The following is a 24,822-nucleotide window of genomic DNA, read 5'->3' as shown; positions in this document are numbered from 1 at the left end:
GCCTAGCTTTAACAATTTCAGAGATGTATCAGATTCTAGGACATTGCACTTAATGGAATCACACAGCCTTCATCATCACTAGACTGATCCCAACTTCTTGAGGTTGGTTTTATGCATCTTTGGTTTCAATTTGCCTCAGTTGAGGGTTGCAAATGGAATCATATATAACTAAGCATCGCTAAAAATCAGGTCTTGTATAAAACCAAAACTCATGACCGACAAAGCATCAATTTAATTTAAGAAAGCATTAAGTAAAACTAATGTTTTGGTAAGTGATAGCTATTAAGAAAACATCAAAAATGCATTTGTCACTGACAAAGAAATGAATAATAATTAGAGTAGGCATGTAATAAGAGTAAATAGATAAGATATGAAAGCATATTGAGTGCAAAAACCATTGATCTTTCAAATGATAGAATGAACTTAGAAATAGGAAAGCAGACAAAAATCATAAAATAATTGAAAATAAGAAACAATCTCAAAATACACAGCCAGTCAATAGTGCACCTTAAAAACAATGACATCAATCCACTATATCCCAATATGGCTTGAAAAGCTGAGGACATGATAAAAGCTCCCTGCAGCTCCTTCATTATGTGCTTAAAATTCTGTAACAGAAAAAAATAAAACTTCTATTACAGGTTGTGGATGCCTGTTTGCAGTGCATCTAATAGAAATTGCAAGTGAAGCGTAGAAGTAAATAATATCTAGGACATTTTTATGCCACAAAGATTAACATGACATATGAAACTGCATTGCCTAAATCAATGTTCCCACAGGAAACATAATTCTACAATTAGAACACATAATACTAGCAGGACAAATGTGTAGTGCTTACATTCCCATTCAAACCCTGGAACTCGGGAGAGTTAATAATCGCCAGCACTGGGGCCAGATACACGAAAGAAGGGCCCTGTATAAGCGGCAACCTTGTGCCAAAGAATGTGTGAAGCAATGTAGTCATTCCTGAGATGAATAGCACGGTAGAAACTACAGCTGCCGTATCTTCCTGTATCAAAATCATTTTCTAAATAAGAGAAATAATCACTATTATTATTAAGCAGGGGGGAAAAAATTGAACACTTACAGAAGTTCCACCCAACGCTGGAACAATGACTAACGGTATTAAAACTAACGAGCCCAGAATCGAGAGGTAATGCTGGATGCCGTAAAGCACGATTGGAACTAAATATCAAAAGGAGACGCAAATACATCAGTCATGAATAAAAGAAATAGAAATCATCACCATCTTTAAAGACAGTAGTGTTCTCACCAAGGCCAGGTGTCTCTCTGAGCTCATACTTTATATGCGACTGCCTCGAAGCAAACCCATCGTCTTCTTCACGAACCTGAGGCAATGCAACCGCCTCTTCCTCCCTCCTTGGCTTCGGGGGAACAGGAGGATCTGACCGATGCTGTCCATTCTGCCCGGAACCAATGGCGTTGGGCCCCTGACCAACCCCACCGCCATCAGAATCCCTCCTCTTTCTCCCTATCGGATCCACCGGCCTCGCTGTCGGATCCACTGGCGCCGCTACAGGCTGCCCATTTGCCACTGCAAGGGCTGCAACCGGAGGAGTAGGAAGCACGTGCGTTTTCCCAGCCTCAAGATCCACATTAGCTTCCACCTCCTTCGGTTTCGGAAGCGCAATCTGACCGGAACTACTCGCATTGGACTCCCCAGAAACTCTACCCTTAAATCCCGTCCTCTTCGCCCACGAAAGAGGCGGTTGCGCGCCCTCAGTAGGACCGGTAATGTTTCCTCCTGCCGGCGGCCACGGCCCTGGTCGAGCCCGCCTTGGCGGACGGTCCCGCGTCGCCATTATTCCTAGAAGCTCATTCACTCGTAAGATCTGCAGCGAGCTGCGCAAAAAACAGATCCCCTATACGAACAGAGGAAAATGACAACCTCCCTCCTCTCTTCCGATTCGTTCAGCAAACGAGAGAGGGAGAGAACTAGGGTTTCTGCAGCAGGAGAGAAGAAATCAGCTCGAGGACCACCATTGTGAGAGAGAAGATGCAAGAGGTGCCACTTAACGAGTGAGGAGGGTTTTTGTGCTGGATTTCAGAGAAAGCCAAACTGGCAAAATAAATAAATAAAAATACTAGTTGGAGGGAGAAAGAGAGAGGAGAAAAGGAGTTGGTCTGAAGCAGTCCGCCGCGGCTTAAATGCCCTTTTTCCTGTAGGTGACGTAAGCGAAAAAGATAGCGAACAGAACGCTGGAAGAAATATTGTCAAAAGTCGTGAATTTTTTATATTTTTATAATATTTTCATAATTTTATAGTGATTATATAATATCATTATAAATCTAATTAAAATATTATCATACATGTTATTCTAACAGTATTTATTGAAATTATAGTATTATTGTAGTATAATATCATCATAATACTATCGCATCTACGCTCATCTCATACTCACGTAATATTTTTTTAATGATTGTTGTGGGATTTTAACGATCTAATTTTAAATCAAATTAAGATTAATTTACAATTAGTTTGAAAAATTTTCGATTCAAAATTTTAACATGTAGCTCGACTCGTTTAATTCTATCGGATCTCTCTGATTGTCACTCTTCAAGCTAAATTTGTTAAATTGCAATCTGATTTAGGCTCGAAAAAAAAAACTCATTTATTTTGAATTGGCCTCAATCCAACTCAAAATTTGAATCAATTTTTTAAGCAATAAATAAAACTTCGAGCTAAATTAACATCCCTAACTTTGTGTGTACGGCTATTTACGGCATTTAAGAATAATTATGTCCTATCTGCTTTTAATCTTAATCTAATCCCTGTCATTTGTGCGCTTAATCTAATACTTCCCATTTGGGCTAATTAATGCGAGAAAGGAGAGCACACGTATGCAGGTGCAGAGCTAATTCGTGGCGTTCGTGCGAGTAAGGGTAGATGATTAATTAATTGGTAATTAGATAATTAATTAGTTGATAAAGACTGAACCGGCGGCGTGAGATCTTGTTTAATTTAATTTGTGTTTTATTAATATTAATGATGAAGATTAATTGGATTAATCACTTTTTAATACGTATAATTTGATGGCTCCGATTTGATCCAAATCTGATAATTATTATTGTATTAGTTTTTGAACCAACTTTGAATTTAATTATTTTTATCTTAAATTATGTCACTTCGTATCAACTCCATAAAATCCTAACGCTCCATTAATAAATTTTAACATTTTATACGAATTTTGAGATGATTAACACGAATCTTGAAATATTATTTGAATAAGAAATATTAAAACTCAAATTTAAAATGATATAGAAATTTGAATTCAACAAACTTGTATTCAAACGCACCGGCTCGACTTGATGAACATAATGACAATAAATTTAATAAAATTTGAGTCAAATCAGGCCGGATTGAGTCATAAAACCATTTGTGGAAGATTTGAATGGCTAAGTGATGGGTTGAATGGATTCCAAATATGAGGAGTTTATAATTAAATTGGGCATCTCGATGAGACGCATACAACGAGTTCAATGTCACATCGGCTTAAAGAGAGGAGTCGAATTTCAGTATTGTTTTGCATTGAAGACCCAATAAATGTTTCCCGCTCCCACAAGTACTGACGACCATCCACCATAATTAGTAGGTCGTTGTTGATCACCATTAGTCATCTTCTGCTCATTGCAACGAAACCCCTTGCGGAGTCATGACGTACGTTGTGGAGTGACGAAACATCGTGCAAAATAAAGAACAACGCCATGGTGTGACGTAGCATCACATGGAGCAGTGTTGCAAAAACATCCCAAAGAAGGTGCAATGATAAAACCTTGAGACAAAGTTGAAATGCATTTCCAATACAGTGTAACGACACATCCCTAATATGGTGTGACGCACCCCAAAGACGATTTAACGCACGTCAAAGAATATACTCCGGCCTTGATTTGACGCAAAGCAACCCGTATATAGCATAAGAATATACTCCCAATACGGGATCATGAATAACGATGCATAAAGGCATCAAAAATCCAACGATAACTCCTTACAATAGTTAATTATAATATTCATATTTAGAATATTGTAACTTTCTTCATACTCCTGAAGTCCTCTCCCACATCTCCCCAGTGTGACCCACGGACAATATCACGACTCACTATTAAAGCCTACGTGACCAATACGTAGCTCACAATTCAAGCATCTCTTAATTCCCGCCTCTATGAGCTACGGATATATTACAACTCACACATTATGACTTATGTAATCAACTACAACCTACATGATCCACAACTCATGCAACTCCTAACTCTAGCATCTATGACTTACATACGTTATTACGACTACCCACTATGGCCTATGTGGTTCATGCCTCACCCAGCTCCCAACTTCGGTCTCTATAACCTATAAACGTTCTTGTGGCTGATCACTATGACCAACGCGATCAATTATTACACATGTTGTACATAACTCATTCAACTCCTAACTCCAACCTCTATGGTCTAAGAACATTACCACAACTTTCTACTATGACATACATAACCAACTACAACATATGTCGCCCACATCTCATGCATCTCTTTATTGAACATAGTTTTGTTTATATAATATGTTTCCTCTATTAATTTTTTAGATAAATTCGGCTGAGATGATCTTTTCAATATATTACTAACAGGTTGAATGGAAGGGAGAGGATACCGGTTTAAATGACACTGACTTAAACTGGTAATTTTTTTGAAGTGATATAAAAGAATTGAGGGACCTAAGCGTAAGAAAATAAAAATTTAGGTTTTTGATATGTAAATATATAAGAATTGGGTGGCATGTATGTAAATGCCCCCATTCACTTAGTGATTAGGAGTTCGGTGAGAATTTAATCAAAGCCGAACCCTAATAACCAAACCAAACTATTCTTTGATTGATTCGGTTGCACTTTTAATCTGTTCCAATTTCAGTCAATACTTATAAGCTTAAGTTTATGCCATCAAAATAGTCCAAATATGAAAATGAAATCTTAGATGCTTAATATGTAAATATATAATAATTGTTCTCATTTAAATCACGTCCGGACCTATAAATATATTCGCTTAGAGATAAGAAAAAGAAAGCGCCGCCGTAATCAAGTGTTATTATGTATTATTCATGTGTTATTGATGTGTTATTGCACCGTTTTTTTCTCTGTCGGGAATATCCATGTCATTCAGGTGTTATTGTGTGTTGTTCATGTTTTATTGTGTCCTGAGAATATTTTGTGTTATAATAACACAATAACACATCAATAACACATGAATAACACGCAATAACACATGAATAACACGCACTAACACATAAATAACACGGGGAATATTTCCCGTGTTATTGCGTCGTTTTTTTTTCCTTGTCGCACGGGATGTCGTGGCGTGATTTCATTGACTACGCACGTTACTTTTACGTGCATAGTACTGATGTAATATTTTTTCCGCCATTTTGGCTTTAATTTCACAAAACTTTTTCATTATTTTAATTTTCTCATTAACAATTATATGAATTAAACCACTCCAAAAAGTTTTAAATCACTCAAATAATTTTAAAACTACCATTGCCGTGAACCACTGCCGGATGCCACATTGGCAACGGCTACCAGAAGAGAAATGTATTTTGATATTCAACATATAGTATTCAATAAAACATCAAAATACAATATATATTTAATATATTAAATATATGCAATTTAAATTTAAAATACATATTAAAATAAATCAAAATAAAAATAAAAGTGATCCAAAACTAATGTCATTGATAATTGATAAATAGTTATTATGCTAAGAATTTCTTAGAAGAATTTCTCTCTGCAGAGCTGTCCAATGACGACAACCATGGTCGAGAACATGCTCCTTCAAATTTTTAATGTAATTTTAAGCATAAAAACAATTAAAAACTAATTGTCGGAATCTTATCTACTTGAGAAAATCTGTGGGGTAAGGTAAGAGCCAGTTACCCGGTGACACCTCCCTCCAGAGCTAAGTTCCCCATTGTCCTGCAAATAAATAAATAAATAAAAATCCAACATATTATTAGTTATATGATATTCTGAAAAAAATAAGGAAAAATAAATTTCATTTAATAGCAAATTTTCAAGCATAAAGGTATTCTATGCCACTCGAAAAATGGAAATTTACGTACGTACCACGCAATTCTTATATATTTACATATCAAACAGCTAAACTTCTAATATATATAACATTCAAATCTTTCACATCACATAAAAAATAGCACTGATAAAAAAAAAATTAAAAGTGAATTACATACTTAAACGCAAACAAATATCAAAACTTAGATGCTAGACATGTAAATACAAAAGAATTGTGTGATGTGGATGTAAATTCCCCTTCAAAAAAATGATCGTTTTCTAAAACGATATGCTTCACAGTTTATTATGTTAACGGAAGTGCCTGCAAAAGTGAAAGTTAAATAGTTAAACAGGGGAAGAAAAAGTCGAACAAATCAGAGGCAAACACCCAACGCAATTATGATTGAAAAGAAGCTTATAATTCCATTTGAATACAGTCTACATAAGAATGGAGATCTTCTACATGTGAAGAAACTACGAAAGATAGCAGTCATACATACCACTCAATTCCTATGTATTTACAGATCTAACAACAAAACTTTAATTTTTTACATACAAGGCCACCTTGCCTATGAAGGAAAAGCTGTGTTTCACAATTTGAAAGTCAAAATTGTGGTGTTTTTTTATGTGATATGAAAGGTTCGGGTTGTGTGAATGTAAAAAAGTAAACTTTAGATGTTAGATATACAAATACATAAGAATTGGGAGGTATGTATGTAAATGCCCCTATATGAAAGCATTTGCAATAATAATCATGCCAAGTAGCTTAATAGAAGATCCAACAAACTTGATAGAATGAATAAAGAATCAAAAACACAGGTATAAGAAATAAAATATCTTTGCATTGAAAAGTAATTTATCCTACATATCCCTAGTCATATATTTTGACCCCACATCATATATTGTATATTTGTGTCCAACCGTTATGCTGATCTGATGCCCTTGAAACATAGGCACAAGGGATGTCATGAAACTCAAAATAATCCAACTCTCCATAAGGAACAAAATTTATGCTTCATAGCAACCTATAAGAAGATAAAATCTTTCTGATACTTAGCTGAGCTAATTCAAAATTTGGCATAGCTTCTCCATGTTTTCTAATTCATGCGTAATTTTCGAAGCCTGGCCTAACTCCAAAAGCCACCTTAGTCCAATTCTGGGTTTAACCATTTTATTTTGGGAAATTTACTTGCAAGCCACGCAATTCTTATGTATTTACAGATCTTACACCTAAAGTTTCATATTTATATCTGTAACATATTGGAGTTATAAACATATGCATTAAAAAATGCGCTTGACTTTTAACAAAATAGTGATTGTGAATTTTTTTTTTTATTTGATGTTAAAAATTCGAGTGGCATGCATGCAAAATATGATATTTTAGGTGTTGGGGCATGTAATTACCTAGAAATTCTGTGGTATGCATGAAATAACCTTTTTACTTACATGCGTAATTTTCAAAGCCCACCCAAGCTCCAAAAGCCAACTTAGTCCAATTCAAGGTTTAACAATTTTAATGTATTCACATCTCTTACACCTAAATTTTGATATTTATACTTGTAACATATTGGTGTCATAAACCTATATGCATGAAAAGGTATACTTGACTTTTAAGAAAATAGTGATTGTGAAATTTTTTATGCAATATTAAAGGTTTAAGTGGCAGGCATGTAAGTATGAATTTTTGGGTGTCCGATATGTAATTACATAGAAATTGTTTGGTATGTAAGTAAAGACCCTTTTAATTTTTATGACTTGGAAAAACCTCATCCTACCTCCAACAACGATGAAAACAAAAGAAAAAAAAGTTCATTTATGTTGATTAGTTACAGAATTTCCTTTATTTAATGGTATTCCTAATACTCAAGGAGAATGCACCAAACTAGTCATAGAAAAATCAACATTTAGGTAGTGTTACCAATCTCAACTTCCAATGAGAGATTTGCTCCTAGGAAAGTTCTGAGTCATTATTTCTTAGGTCAGTATTGGGAATTAGGTTGTATAATAAATAAATCCATGTGTACTCTAAATATACTCGTAAATAGTTGTCAAAATAAGCTCTCTAGCAAGAGCACAAACTTAACAATGAAATTTGAGATTAAAAAAATAATAATGTAGCAAAAAAGGGAATATTTTATTTGGGGAATTTACATACATACCCCTCAATTCTTTTGTATTCACGTATCAACACCAAACATTCATATTTATATGCATATCATTCAAATCTTTAAAATCAATTAAAAAATACCAGTAATATTTACTGTTTAAAAGTGAAATACACCTTCTCGTGCATAGGTTAATGACACCAACAAATTATAAGCGTAAATATCAAAATTTGGCTGTTAGATATGTAAATACATAAGAATTGAGTGGCATGTATGTAAATTTCCCAAAAAAATTTTAATAAAGTATGGAGATTTAAGCCAAAGCTATTTCCAGCTGGGAGGATATGAAAAATAAGCCCTCATGCCAAGGCAACAATCAGATCAACCACAATAGCAAAGGATCGAATCATTCTCAGTAAAATGCCAAGGCAACATAAGCGTTTAGGATTTAGGCTGGAGAATTTAGAGAACTAGAAAGAAGAGAGTAAAGCCCTTAAATGTTTTTAGAGACTTCAGCTTGGAATAGGCCAAATAGTGAGCTGGTCAAATCAAAACAAAACACCAAAGCTGCAGATGAATTTGTAGAGATGTCAGATGTGGAGAAAGTAGAAATATTGACACTAATAGCCTGTGGCAAAAGCCAAAAAAGAGTGGAGCTATAGCCAAACACCTAGTAGGATTTGTTTATTTTTTGCTTCTTATTTATTATTATTATTATTATTTAACACATGGTAGGATTTTAACATCATAAAGACGAATAAAATCTTTAACTAAGATTTGTTTGGGACAATTTTCTCACACCTTTACTTATCAAATAGTAACCATAATCCTATAAGGCAATAAATTTATTACTACAACTTAGAAATTTATATGATGAGAAATAGCTTTTTATAACTACATATACTAGAATGTTGTAGTTCTAAAAATGCTGTTATTTGAATTTTATAAAAGAAAAAAAATAAGTATGATACCAACACCAGCTAACAAAATTAAGCATTTATTGTTAATTGCCAACCCCCTCAACGGACCCTAATTTTTTTAAGCTGGATGTGCATATAAATACAAAATCATGGGATTGTACTCACTTGAATGTCTCAATACTAGTGGTTTATACTTTAATTGAATTGAAGTGAATAAATAAACATTGCAATGGTTCATTATAAAAAATCCACTTCAAGAATGGTGCTTGCTTTAAAAGTCATACGCAGTTATTGTTCCTTCAATATTTCATTGATAGGGCAGTAAACTTTGAAAAAGAGGAGAATAAATCACTTTTCACGACTTTTTCACAAAGATATGGCATCAGGTTCCCTAGCCTCTTTATACTTCAGTATTCCACATTTTCATTCATTGATTTGAATATTTTAATTTGATTTTTGGTTTAAAATTTTGTTTTAATATTATAGAAAATGTAATATGGTAGTTTGAAGTGCCTACGATAAGAAAAATATTTTTTTCTAAAAGCATCTTCACATGCATACCTGCATATAAAGAAGAATAGGGGATTGTTTGTTGTAATGCTTTCGTTGATGTAATGTTATCAAATTTATCATAATCAATGTTTGATTTAATATTAAATATAATATTGAGGTAATATAAATAACACTAGTAATTAAGAAAAAGCTAATCTAAATTGCAATTAAATAGATGCTAACTAGACCAATGGTCCTAAAAGTTGAAAAAAATAATAATAATAGTAATAATCACGATTAATTGCTTTAAATAACACTTCAATTTTTTTTAAATAAGATGATTTTAAACCAAATCCACAACATGGAAAAGAATGCAATGTTGTCTGAATAGCAATATTGCTTTAATAATATTATCTAGGGATAATTACATACATAGCACTCAAAACATTGTTATTTACAAAACAAGAGCCCGAGCCATTTTTTTGAATTGCAAAACTCATGTATCTATGTGTGCCATGATTTGAGAATTTGACAACATAAAAATATGATTCAAGAAAACATGTTCTGCTCGGTCTGTGTTGTCGGTCATTTTGTTACTCGGTTGACATGTATTTTAACAAGTTAATTTTCCTCCTGCATTTTATACTTATTTTTGACTAATAATAAACCTTTTGTTTAATTTAGCATAGTGTATTTAACTATTTAGTAAACTTAGAGCAGTAGAAATAGTTTAGTAGAATTACTTAGGGCCCGTTTGGGGCAGCCTATTTAGGTGCGGCAGTGTTCCCGCCGTTTTGAAAACGCCGCCGCAGTGTTTGGAAGACCGTTCGCTCAGATTCTTCACATTGCACTGCGTCTCGCTTCGAACATTTTCTTAAGGGCTTCAACGCGTGTCAAGACCCGTGTCCCGCTTTCGGCTTGCATCGTTGCCCTAGATACCCCTGATCTCCCTCGCGCTCTACCTCCCTAGGTCGTTGCCTGCGATCAAATTTCTTCAACGTAGAAGAGATCGGACCGTGTTCCTTTCAATTTTTCTTTCTGATTCGTAAGGTATGTTTTACCTCACCGTCATTTCGTAGAGGGATCGAACGTCGCTGGGCGTGAATGGTCGAGCGTCGTTGTTCTTTGTTTTTTTTTCCTTCCTTGACGGAAGAGCAAAGGCTTTCATCTTTTTCGTTCTCAACTCGAACAATGCGAATGGATCTTTATGGTTTTACGGTTTCCTTTCATTATTTTGCTAAGCGTGAAAAAAAGTGTGGAGAATGCATTTTGATTGCTCCAGAAATTTGGTTTCGATTTTTTCTGTTTCCTTAAAGCTAAACCCCCGAATTTTGTTTCAATTTTTGCTGGGCTTTAGAACTTTCTATGAGAGGAATCCATGTTTGCTAGGCTTGAAGAAAAGTGCCCGAATTTTGTTTCAATTGCTAGGCTTGAAGAAAAGTGCGGAGAATGCATTTTTATTGCTCCAGAAATTTGGTCTCGATTTTTTCTGTTTCCTTAAAGCTAACTCCCGAATTTTGTTTCAATTTTTGCTGGGCTTTAGAACTTTCTATGAGAGGAATTCATGCTATTATCTATAGTTTTATGTTAAGTACGGCAATGGTTATAGCATTAAAGCTTTATGAGCTGGTACTACTTCCTGTTTTTCAAGTTTATGATCTGATGTTTATGGGCTGCAATTAATTCATTTTTTTAGGAAATATAGGTATGAGTTTGGTTCATTAGAAATTCAGGAGTTAAGTACATACAAAATGGCATTTTGGCTGATATGATTGCTTTAAGGGAGTCTATCACAGATGTTATCTGTGGCTGTTGATCTACCAAGTTTTTCTTTAATAAGATTATAGGTTTCTATTCATATGCATTTAATTTTGGTTTTTTTTTAAATATCTTAAGCTGACATTTGGTTCTTTTATTTTTTTTGCAGTTATACCAACATAACTTCTAGAATATCAGTTACAGACAGAGGTATTTTGTGTTATTGTGGACTACCGTCTCCGTTGCTCACGTCATGTCAGTCTCATAGCTTTGAGAGGCAGTTATACGGTTGTGTCAAGGGTGTTTCAGCTCGTTGCGGTTTCTTCCGGTGGGCTGATAGTCCCGCATATTACACTGCCAGCAGTCATGTGAATCTGATGTTTTCCGAGGTTGATAGTGCAGCTAAGGACAGGCATACCCAGAGTTTGAAATTAAACAATTTAATATTTCTCATTGTAGTTGTACTTGCCTTTGTTCTTTTTTTATTTTTTCTTGTACTCACGAGAGTGCGAGAACTGTATGGCATCTTTTGAAACTGATATATGATGATTGTATGATTCTGCACTATATGTTTTTGTACTAACAATAAACTATTCTGAATAAACTGCCCCAAACAGTTTTATCAAGGGCAGGAATGTCATTTAACCACCAATAAGCTAATCTGAATAAGCTGCCCTAAACAGCAAGCCAGATTATTCTCATAATCTGCAGATTATCAGAATAATTTGTTTATCAGCAGATTATAAATAATCAACAGTTGCGCCAAACAGAGTCTTAGTCAACATCAAACCTATTTCCTAGCTAAGAATCCTTAAATTCTAATAGATCTTTTCTTAAGTCTGTATACTTTATTGTCTTCCCTATAGAATCAATACTGTATTTAAAGAAAATTATATATTACTTGAGCGATACGTGGACTTGCGTTAATACCTAGTGAATAATATTTAGTCGTGGTAAATCTTGAGTTATTAAATATATTTTAAAATTATAATATTAAATTCCTAAATCACTAGGTGTACTGTAGAGAAAGTAGCGATCATCGGTGTGTGTCTATTTTCTCAGATTATCAAGGTCAATTCTTTTCCTTTATTTAGAGATCTTTGAATAGTGGGACAGGGAGTTATTTATCGCGTGCTTTGGCAGTTTGTCCTTCGGGACTTACTACTTAGTGACACTGATTATGGCGAATGAACAAAAACATCATGTGACAGATTTAGGGTCTGTTTAGGGCAACTGCAGCTCATCCAGCTTATCCAGTTAAGCAGTTTATCATAAAAAGTTGTTGATCAGCAGCTGATCCGGATAAGCTGATTGGTTGTTTGGTTTGTGTTTGAAAAATAATTGATTTGCATTTGTTTCTGGATAAATGACCATTTAGACCCTGATATAGATAAATGATCATTCTCTCTTGTGGCCATGTTGAGCTTTGTGCACTAGCATTTCATTTTAGTTTTCTGCTATAGTTTTTAATTTGAGTTGTGATGCATTCATTCTCTGGTTTAAAACTTTTTGTTATAGCTTTGCATACTTTTAATGGCTTGAATTTGTCATTTTTTCAATTCTTAGTTCAATTTTTAACTTTGCACGCCATTTCTCAAGTGTACAACAGCCTAGTGCTTTTGCTAGACAGGAAAATACAGACATTATTAAACATCACTCTCAGGACAATTATATAAGTAAAACTCTGAATTCTAGAAATTAAGGATGGAGGTAGTGTGTTATTAGTATCATACACATGGTCATACGAAAAGAGTATGTCATAAGTTGCTCAAAAAGAACCAAAGTGCTCTAAATCACATCCAGCTCACATTATCAGTATTACAAAGGCCTCTCTGAGTACTCTTTCCATCTTTACAAATGAATATGCCGAGTTCATCAAATTTTAGAAAGTGCCCAAGAAATCTCCATCAATCAAGCCTTTGCTGACTCAAATAATAATGTATTTATCATCTTTGATCATCACACAATGACTCATTGATTCTAGTGCTACAAACAACATGACAGGTAATCTAAAACTTTTCTACTTTTAATAACTACCTTTTTTTGATTCTAGCACTATTAATATTACACCCACATTGCTCTAACTTTTGTTCTCACTTTAAAACTTTTTTCTTTTAATTTTTTTTATGTTAGAAAAATTACACGTGCTCTTAATTGTTGTATTTTTATTGTTTCCTTATCATCGTCTATTTCAGAATCTTATGATGAAGAAGATAATTGGTAAAGGATGGGAATCGGGGAGGCGGGCTATACATTTTGGACAATGAGCTACCTAGATCCATAGCCTGTTCCAGCACCTTATCCCCTTTTGAGATCCATTGTCAATTAGGACATCCATCAATGTTGAAAAAATTATACCCTCAATTTCAGCAGCTATTATCTTTAAATTATGAGCCCAGCCAATTCGGTCAATACAATCGTTTTTATTCTATTTTGAGACTTTAGAAAAGAGTTATTCATAGTTGTGAGTTGGTTCATTCTTATGTGTGGGGACAATGCCCTAGTTTATCTAATGGCTTTCGGTATTTTATCACTTTAGTAGATGATTTTTCTCATATGACTTGACTTCATTTTATGAAATCGCGTATCAAGTTACTTTCATGTTTTCAATCTTTTTGTATCGAAATTAAAACTCAATTCAATGTTTCGGTTAAGGTTATGTGAAGTGACAATACCAAAGAATACTTTTTTGCACCCTTTCAGAAGACATGATGCAAAATAGGATGCTTCACCAGTCATCATGTGTCGATACTCCATAAAATAAAGTAGCTGAAAGTAAAAATAGATATCTTCCTCAGACGGCTAGAGCTCTTTTGTTTCAAACGAACGTGCCTGAAGAGTTTTGGTTGAAGCGGTTCTATTACATATTTTTAGCAATCGGGTCTTCTACTGTTTTACAAACATCCTATCAAGTTTTATTTCCAACTAAATCTCTTTTTCCTATTGACAATGCATAATTGGGTGTACTTTTTTTGTTCGTGTTACTCATCCAAAAGTTTATAAATTAAGCTCCAAGTTATTAAGGTGTTTCTTTCTAGGATGTTCTCAATTGTAAAATGGGTATTGATGTTTTCCCCTCACTTAAGCAGGTCCTTGATTTATGTTTATGTCACATTTCATGAATAAACCCCATTTTTTTAACTCATTGGTGTCTAATTATTTACAAGATTTTGATAAGTTGCTAATATATTCACATCATAAGTCTAGACCCTGCTCTAGCTCTACTTCCAATTCCAAAGTCTCAGCTTAGGTCACCTATCACCAATGTTTAATGGAGAAGATCTCACTCCCGTGATTTTCTTCTAGCACTATTATCATCTTCCTCAGTGGATCCCCATCCCAGTGACATTGATTTACCTATGGCTCTTTGCAGATGTAAATGTCAAAATGTCTATCCCATTTTCTATTATGTTAATTATAATCAATTATTTGCCAACTCTTACTTGTTTGTTTCTCCTCTTGACTCTGTTGAGTTTTCAAGATATGTTCACCAAGCCCTATCCCATTCTGGGTGGGCAACAATGCTTGATAAGATGAATGCCTTAACTGAAAAATGGAACTTGGGAATTAGTTGAACCATCTTATGGCAAGAAGGTTGTTGGTTGTGAGTTTTTGCAGCAAATTTCAGTTCTGATGGATTTGCATCTCTTCTTAAAACTCAATTGGTTGCTAAGGGATATACCCAAACTTATCGACTAGTTGGACACATTCTCTTTGGTAGCTAAGTTGATGTCAGTCTGTCTAGTAATATCATTGGATGTAATGACTAATTGACCCTGCACTAGCAAGATGTGAAGATTTCATTTATGCGTTGTGATCATTCAAAAGAGGTCTACATGGAGTAACCCCAGGGTTTGTTGCTCTGGGGGAGTCTGGAAAATTATGTCATCTTTGAAAGTCCTTACATCGATTCAAGCAAAGCCCTCGAGCAAAGTTTGGAAAATTTAGCCAAATAATAGAGAGGTTTAGGATGTAAAAAAGAAGAATAGTTCACACTATATTCTAGAAAGACTTTGCTTCAGAAATCATTTTATTGGTGGTTTATGTTGATGACATTATTATTATTGGAAACAATGCACAATAAATCTTATAATTGAAATTATTTCTTCAAAATCAATTCAGTACTAAAAAATTGGGTTCTTTGAAGTACTTATTAGGGATTGAGGTATCAAGGAGCAAAGAAGGTATCTTTCTATCTCAACGACAGTATGTATTGGATTTGTTAGAAGAAACTAAGAAATTAGAAGTCAAACCACGTAGTACTCCAACGCTTCCTACTCAACAAGTTAGCGAGGGACAGTTTTTTAATAATCATGAACGATATAGAAAGTTAATGGGAAATTAAAACACAAGTAAATTGTCTTGATATTGTAGATTCAATTAGCACTACACATTAAGTTTATGCCTTCCTCCACAGTCCATCATTAGTCAGCTTTGAAACAAATACTATGTTACCTCAATGGACCTCTTGATGAAGGTATTCATAACATGAACATGGACATATAAATATTAAATGTTTCTCTGATGCAGACTGGGCAACGTCCAAAATTGATCTAAACTTTAACTTAATTGATGTAGGTCTCCCAATTGTTGGTTGAATGGGTTTAAAGATGACAGTTCCAGCAAAATTCTGTGATAATCAAGCTGCAATCCATATTACATCAAACCCTGCCTTCCATGAGCAAATGATATTGCCATTTTATTTATGAAAATATTCAACAATTTAATTTAAATAGCTCATGTAAAAACTAGGGAATAAATAGGGGGCATCTACATAAAGGATCTGAATGGAGCCAAGGTCACTTATATTTGTAAAAATCCGAGCATGATAAATATATATGCTTGTATATTAGAAAGTTTTCGACTTGTGTTAAGAAAGGCAGAGGTAGACCTAGGAAAACTTGGGCTTATTGTATTAAAAATGATCATAATTTACTAGAACTAAATGAAAATATGACACTAAATAGAACGCAATGGAGAAAAAGGATTCATGTAGCTGACCCATGTAGTGGGATTAAAGCTTTGTTGTTGTTGTTGTTGTTGTTGTATATTAGAAAGCTTGATTATAGGAAACCTATTTACAGATCTAATTATAAGGTTTTTTCCTCTATTAGAAATATTCCTAATTTATAGAGATTGGGAGATAAAGAGGGAGAGAGAAAAAGTGTGTGTGTAACATGTCTTTAATGAGAAAAAGAAGGAAGGAAGAGTTTTTTGTTACATTTACACATGTCGGGGCAAAATATGTGCATTAATGTATGTATATATATTTATTACTTATTCAATCAAATGAATGAAGTCACAATAATCAACAAATCCTATTTTTTATAAATGAAATGTATGTAACTATCAAGGATTTGTTCATAGAGGGGATGGTCAATCTTACCATGAACTTCGAATAAGACTAAAAAATAAACATTCCTTATTTTAAGCATATGACATTAAAAATAAATAGAGCAAGTTTGTTGAACTCTTGTGGTCTACTTTTTTGGATAAATTGTTGACAATGATGATTAAATATCAAAATTTTGAAGCACAATTCAAGCGTCAATCATGACTCATAAGAGAGTTCAAAACTCCAAACGATAGATTCTTCAATTAACAAGCCAAGCTAGAGCCAACCCTAATTGGACTAGTTAGCTTATCAATAGACTGATTTAAAAAATGTTAACATAAAATATGCTCAAAGATTAGTTAAAACAAAATTATTCAAGTACAATGCAAAGAAAAATATTTAAAATTATATCTAAATTCCTATTATTAAGTAAGCTTTTGTTACCAGTTTAATATAACTACTATTTGAATCAGAATCATTTTGCTGTCTTTCATAATAAATGACTAAACTCAAACTGATAGAATTAAGTTTGCTTGAGAGCTTGATTAATTAATAAAGCTCTAGCCATGGTGGCTTGAGCTTGACTCAACTCATTTTACACCCCTACACAAAACATAGCTCAATGTAATTTTAATTTGATACATAGATCAATTGGGAACCAGTTTAATATTTCCTATTAATCTATTTTAGCTGCCTATTAACTTGCATCCTTAGATTAACAGGTTGATTATCAAGTGTCCATCAAAACATTAATCCTTGTTGCTTGGTGCAAACAAAAAAGGAATATAAAGACCGGAGAGTCAATTCTTAGGGGTAAAAAAAATTCAAGAAAAAAGAAAAGAAAGAGAAGTGTGAAGAAAGAAAATCAATGGATAACGATAATTTTAAATCAAACTAACCAATCAAGTGCCAGACTAATAAAATTAGCCAGTATTATGGAAAACATGAGGATGCCTTGCAACTAATGGACCAACCTGCATTCCTTGTCCATTTTTGTAATACAAATATGATTGGAGAGGATGAGATGAGGATAGGTTTAATATTTATTAAGGAAGTTACCATTCAAAATATAAATCAATGTGAATTTTTCTACTTATGATGCGGCAATTGATACCGAGAAACTAGATGAATAAATCAACAAGTTAGAGACTTCACCTTCTAGGGATATAACATCTATGATAACGTCACAAAGTTAAGTCACCATACCCTGGTATGGTGGAATGCCAATGTGAAAAATAATATCCATTAAGAAATAATTTGGGAGATGTGCAAGCAACTGAAAGATGAGAAGTCTACTCAACAAAGTATGTAAAATATCATTAGAATAAATGGAATAGATTGGGACAACAATAAGAGCAATCTGTGGATAGTATAGTAAAAAGATCTATCATCAGGGGATCACATTGGGAAATATATCTTGGTGAGATACAACATTGATGAAATTTAGCCCAAGAGTTCATTTTAAAATTTAAAATAAAGTTAGTTTGTTACCAATCAATAACCTCAAGTAAGCCAGTGTGTTTCAATGACCATAAAATGCAATAACTAAAGAAAAATGGAGAAAACCCAAGAAACATCCAAAGAGGAACGCTTACAAAAGACATATATTTGATAAACCCTATAACCATTATTAGATATAAGTCAGAAAAAAAGACTATTGGAAACAGCACCCTCAACTCTTCCATGAAAATGAAAGAAAAAAAAAATAATCAATAATTTGTGGTAGACAACAAGGATGACCAATCCCTTATCTACAAACTACAATGGCAACGCTAAAGCAAAGAGTGACAAGGTCGTCCTCCTATATGGACACGTTGAGGAGATGCTCACTTTGACAATATAAGTCCAAGCAAAAGATGATCAAAGCCACCATTGAACTGATAGTAAAAAAACCTCATTTCTCCCAATTTGGTACAGAAATAGAGAAGAAAACCACACACTATCCAAATCCTTATTCCTTAAATTAGATTCAGAAGGGTTTAAAAAATGAATGATTGTTAGTAATGCTCGAAATTTGCAACCACCAAGGTATATAGTGATGAGATGGCTTGTGGAGCGGTTCCAAATTGGTTTTACTTGATACTTACCTGGTCATCATCGATAGTTCATACTTCAATAATCACATCAATGTTAGCTTACAAAGGAAACAACCCTTTATATAAAATGGATAATAGTGCATGAAAACAAAATAACAAGTCAATTAGGTAGATTATCTAACATGAGTTGGAAAATCTTACTAATGCTAGTATTCCCTAGGGAAATTATAGCAAAAAGTTAAATTCTCTATATTTATTAAATTAGGTAAAAAGGTGTCAAAAAGAGGCAGAAGTGGACGAAGAAGCAAAACATATAACCAATCTTTGATCCATTGTTATTAAATCTATACATATGTTAAAACAATTAGTAGGATTGATTTCCCTGATGTGGGGGTGGTCAAAAAGACATGCAATTGTGCAATGACATGTAGTCAATTAGCCAGAGACCAAGAACAACAACAAAAAAGCCTTTATCCCACCAAGTGGGAGGGGTCGACTACATGAATTATTTTAATCCATGGAGCCATATTGAGTGTATTATTTTCATTTAATTCTAATAGATTAAGATTATTTTTATACATTCTACACAATTCTTTTGCATCTACCTTTCTTATTAAAAAGACATCTAAAACATATACTCTCCTAACAGAAACATCAGACAGTCGATGTTTAATATGACCAAACCATCAAAGACGGCTCTCTCTAATGTTGTCTGCCACTGGAGCTACACAAGTCTTTCAGGAATATATTTGTTTCGCATTTTGCCTCCAAGTGTAAACCGACTCATCCACCTAAGCATTCTCATCTCAACAACACTGACTACTATACAAGTTAATAATTACAAATAAATTAAAAAAATAAACATATTTAGAAAATGATAAATAAAACTATAACAAAATCTAATTTGTGTGTAATTTTGAATGTAATTTTATTTGAAGCCTAGTTGGGTATTTGGTCTTCCGTGAGACACTAGTACCATACTTTCCTTGACACTCACTTATTATCGAATACTTAACTTTTTAGTATTAATGAACATAGTAAGAGTTTGCATGATTGTAAATGATTTGGCAATTGCTCAAAACTGAACTGCATATTAACCATAAAGGCGATTGCTAACTACAAACTACTCTCAATTACTATGGCTTAGATCTACTCGTCATTTATTAGTTGGTTGAGTTTGTAGGTTTAAATATATTATTTTCAGTACATGATGAACTACAGTTAGTATTAAACCACCATCCTACATGAATTACTTGTCTGTAACAACTTTATTTTATTTAATTATTGGCGACACTAATAAAATAGTAAATTGTGCTAGCTATGTTATATGGATCTAGGAAGACTTGGGCTTATTGTATAAAAAATTATCTTAATTTACAAGAACTAAATGAAAATATAACACAAAATAGAATGTAATGGAGAAAAATGATTTATGTAACCGACCCCACGTAGTGGGATTAAGGTTTTTTTGTTGTTGTTGTTGTTGTTGTATGTTATATGGATCTATAAGCTTTTTTACATGAAAAATTTTATAATTATTATGCTTGAAATTGCTACTTAACTTTGGAGTTATTTAAATGTCTTCAGAAAACATATTATGAAAAATCATAGTTATTTCAAAAGCTTCATGGATTATATGATTGGTTTCATGTGTTAAAACCTAGGTTTATAGGGGACACATAGCATAACTTTGCACATTCGTATATGTTATCCTTGTTAAGGAGGATTAAGGGTCTGTTTCGGGCAATTAAAGCTTATCCAAATAAGTTGTTTATCTTGTTAAGTAGTTGATAAGTAGATGATCCAGATAAGCAGTCTGGCTATTTAGTTTGTGGTTTGGAAAACAGTTGATTCTGAATAAATGATCATTCTGTCTCTGTTTTTTATAAGTTGTTTAACTGTTTGGTTTGTGCGTTTTGTAAACAATTGATTTGCAGATTGTTTTATTTAATGGAATAATTTTTCACGCAGAACTTGTATGTTCTCAACAACACTGCAATGTCTACTCATTAGATATTTTACAACTACTCCACCCCCTTAATAACAGTACCAAAAAATATAGACCTCACCCAATAGTGATATCATAAAACCTAAAAAAAAGAAAATATAATGTTAAAATTACAAGGAAAAAAATGAAAATATTCATTTTAAAATATAGAAGCATGTCACGACCAACGTTGCTCAGTTCTGACACCCCATAATCCCAAGCAAACTTATCCGGCTGGGAAGTAGTCAAACTACAAACAACGTTCTCAAGTTGTGATATCGATGATCCCTGAGCAACGATGTCCGCTTGGGATAATGTAGAAAAGGGCGTACTATCAGCCCACCTGAAGAACTTGCAGTCTTGTGATCTGTGTGCTTACTGCGGGCACCTGTAAAATTGTCACCCGTAGCTATCTTGTTGACGTGACGTGAGTAATAAGAATGACAGTCCGCAGTGGCATAACACTTGTTTGCACTTTCCTGAAAATCTGTAACTAAGCTTAGTACAATTATTTAAGAGAGAAAAGACCAGTCAGGAAATTACATGAAAAAAAACAATCGTTCAATTTGAAAAAATATGAATAAAAAAATATTCAATTCAAAGTTGATATAAGAATATAAAAATGGAAGATTTATATACAAGCCAATCAATTGCTATAAACCTTATTCATTGCCATGCTCATTGCGAACAACTTCAATTGCAAACAACAAAACTTGAATAAAAGAGCATTGATATGATTTGGAAACATAAATGACATAAATGATTTTAACAAACTTAAGAGGGGGATTTACATACATAACACTAACTTATTATGTTTTACCTATCTAATGCTATAACATCCTAGCAAATGATATTGAAACGTATACATGAAAATATATGTTTTACTTCAAAAAAGCTAATATTAGTATGACTTTTTATATTGTTTAGAAATTATATGTTCTATAAGTAAATATAAAGAGTTAGGTGTTAGAGGTGTAAATTTAACACTTAGGGTACATGTGTATGGTTCACATACAGCTGGACATCCTCTTGCTTGCCTCAAAAACCAATTTAGCGGCCATGGAACTTTGTTCTCTCTCAGCACAGCATGCAGCAAACTCCACATCCTTATTGAAGTTTTTAAATAAATACAATGATCACATTGAGAAGGTCCTCTTAAGTTCGTTGATACCATTCATGTCATTTATGTTTCCAAATCATATCAATGCTCTTTTATTCAAGTTTTGTTGTCTACAGTTGAAGTTGAGTTGTTCGCAATGAGCATGGCAATGAATAAGGTTTATAGCAATTGATTGGCTTGTATATAAATCTTCCATTTTTATATTCTTATATCAACATTGAATTGGATAATTTTTTTTATTCCACTTTTTTTCAAATTGAACGATTGTTTTTTTTCATGAAATTTTCTGATAATTGTAGTAAAATGAGTTACAGGTTTTCGGGAAACCCGACCAAGTGCTATATAGTTGCAGACTGTCGTCCTTATTACTCACGTCACGTCAACAACATAGCTACGGGCGACAATTCTACAAGTGCCCGTGATGGGCACATGAATCAGAGGACTGCAAGTTCTTCAGCTGGGCAGACAGTACGTCTATTTCTACGTTAACCCAGCCAGACACAGTTGTTCGATGATCGTCAATATCACAACTTGAGAACGTCGCTTGTAGTTCGACTACTTCCCAGCCCACAAGTTTGCTCAGGGTTCTGGGGTGTTAGAACCGAGCAAAGTTTGTCGTGACATGCTTCTACATTTTAAAATGAATATTTTTATTTTTTCCCTTATAATTTTAACAAGTTATTTCTTCTTTTTTTTAGGTTTCATGATACTCATTATTAGGTGAGGTATATATCTTTTTGTACTGTTATCAAGGGTGTGTAGTGTTCGTAAAATATCTAATAAGCAGACATTGCAGTTTTGTTGATAACATTATAACTTTTGCGTACCAGATTGTTTATTTAACTAAAAAAATCTGCAAACCAGCTGTTTACAAAACACATAAACCAAAAAGCTAAACAACATATCAAAAACAGGAGCAGAATAGTCATTTATCCAGAATCAGTTGTTTTCCAAACACACAAACCAAACAGTCAGACAACTTATCCAGATCAACTGCTTATTATCGGAGGTCGTCCAGAGAACTTCGCGTTTTCACCCTTTCTTTAAGTTAAATCTAGTCCGATCATGTGCAACTTCGTGAATTTTGTGCATTTCATGTGCGTGTGGGTGGATAAAGTTTTGAAAAAGTTTTCCTAAGGCTTGAGATCCTATTGGGAACTTCTCCTTAAGTCTCCACATGATAGTCCTTAACCACTCGACCATACGACGATGGTTTTGAGATCATCAATGCGAGACATCACAAGAGAAATAGAAAGTGGCTGGAATTTCTAAGGGGATGAATTCCAATACTAATTTTCTAAGATAGTCAATAGGAACCCTTAGAGCTAGATCCTAGGATCTTAAGAAAAAGAGTAATGACCTCAAAATGAGATCAACAGTAGGATGAAGGTTTAATACTAACTACAATTCTGCATGTACTGAAAATAATATATTGCAAACTACCAACTCAACCGACTAATAAATGACAAGTAGATCTAAGCCATACTAATTGAGAGTAGTTTGTAGTTAGCAATCGCCCTTATGGTTAATATGCAGTTCAGTTTTGAGCAATTGCCAAATCATTTACAAGCCTGCAAACTCTTCCTATGTTCATTAATACTAAAAAGTTAATTATTCGACAAAAAGTGAGAGTCAAGCAAAGTATAGTACTAGTGTCCCACGGAAGACCAAATACCCAACTAGGCTTCAAATAAAATTACATTCAGAATTACACACAAATTAGATTTTGTTATAGCTTTATTTATCATTTCCTATATATGTTTATTTTTTTAATTTATTTGTAAATATTAACCTGCATAGTGGTCAGTCCAACAATCCGTAGTATTACAAAAGCTAGACTCTTGTCTTATCATCAATCATTCACAATCTATAAGCCTCATGAGGCAAAAATTCCTCTCCAATTTTCAAGAAAAAATATATATACATGCTATAGCACTTTCAATAAGCAGGCATCACTAATCATAATATACAATTCTACTATATAAATAGAGGGGGAAAATATTCAATAAAACACATAAAATTTAAATCATTTTCTGGTCTACATTGTAACAGAGATCCAGGAAAGATAGTCCTAGAGTTTGTTTCTATGATTTGTCTAGGCCAAAATCTACCACCTTTTGTCTATCTCCCACCTATCACCCGTTGTTAATGTTGAATTCCCATCGTCACAGTTTACCTTCCAAATGGCTTCCCACTCACAATCCTCAATTTGTCACTAAAACCCGTCCTTCGACACCTCCAACTATAATCACTAGAAACTAGACCTAAAATAAATTCTTATTCTTTTAACCTATTCCTCGTCAAATTTTAGATGGAGCCACGAAGAAAATGATTTGGTGCGCTAAAGAAAAAGATATATTGTAATATCTAGACACGGGTACTATAATCCATTAATCAACAAATTTGGATGCAAGAAGAGCACAAGCTTAGCTCCATATTTAAATGGAACCCATCTTTTAGTGTGATAGAATCCAAGTTTCTATCAACATTATTCAATAAAATGAAAGATGGGAAGTTTCAACATATGGTGTGCCAAATGGCTAAACACCAAAGGTTCCTACACCCAAGCAACTCAAAAACCTCAATACTATTTTCCTTAATTCATACTGATCTTGGACTATTCTGCTTCATTAATATTAATGGGGGTTAAATAATTTGTTACTTTCATAGATGATTAATCACACAAAACCTAACATTTTCTCATGAAAATAAACCTTTCCCATATTCCATAAAATAATCCTTGCCAAATATTAATTAAATGTATTAGCTCTAGTAATGGGAAGGAATATTTAAATCAAACACTAATATCTTATGATGAATGATCTTCTCATGAAAATAAATCATCTGATGAATGATCTTATACTGACTTCCCACAACAAAATGAAGTTGCATTAGGAAAAATTAGCCATGTCCTTAAAACTATTAGGGCCCCACTCTATTAAAAAAACTGTTTCAATTTTTTTAAGGAAGACACTTTAATTGCTACATTCCGAATAAATGA

The 24,822-nt window shown here is 33.5% G+C and overlaps 2 protein-coding genes across 4 annotated transcripts in view; both read right to left on the bottom strand.

Annotated features, from left to right (window-relative positions):
* The window catches only part of LOC110028342 (nucleobase-ascorbate transporter 12), a 37,012-nt gene extending 34,864 nt beyond the window's left edge, over nucleotides 1–2,148 (bottom strand). The window contains exons 1-4 of the mRNA XM_020730158.1: nucleotides 1,274–2,148; nucleotides 1,088–1,185; nucleotides 839–1,009; nucleotides 508–608 (exon numbers count right to left, since the gene is read on the bottom strand). Of these exons, the coding sequence (XP_020585817.1) occupies nucleotides 508–608; nucleotides 839–1,009; nucleotides 1,088–1,185; nucleotides 1,274–1,823 (920 nt within the window). The 5' untranslated portion in view covers nucleotides 1,824–2,148. The remainder of the gene's footprint in view (nucleotides 1–507; nucleotides 609–838; nucleotides 1,010–1,087; nucleotides 1,186–1,273) is intronic.
* Nucleotides 2,149–5,736: 3,588 nt separating this feature from the next.
* The window catches only part of LOC110028439 (uncharacterized protein At5g19025-like), a 37,374-nt gene continuing 18,288 nt past the window's right edge, over nucleotides 5,737–24,822 (bottom strand). The window contains exon 2 of one of the 3 annotated variants that reach the window (XM_020730281.1): nucleotides 5,737–5,975. In XM_020730281.1, the coding sequence (XP_020585940.1) occupies nucleotides 5,933–5,975 (43 nt within the window). In that variant the 3' untranslated portion in view covers nucleotides 5,737–5,932. Of the gene's footprint in view, nucleotides 5,976–6,227; nucleotides 6,391–20,841; nucleotides 21,189–24,822 lie in introns of those variants that run through there. The other 2 variants (XM_020730282.1, XM_020730280.1) reach the window with 2 other exon arrangements.

This window comes from Phalaenopsis equestris, unplaced genomic scaffold (assembly GCF_001263595.1).
Source record: "Phalaenopsis equestris unplaced genomic scaffold, ASM126359v1 Scaffold000511, whole genome shotgun sequence".
NCBI lineage: Eukaryota > Viridiplantae > Streptophyta > Magnoliopsida > Asparagales > Orchidaceae > Phalaenopsis > Phalaenopsis equestris.
Note: the sequence above shows the minus strand (reverse complement) of the source record. Positions and strands in the feature narration are given on the sequence as shown.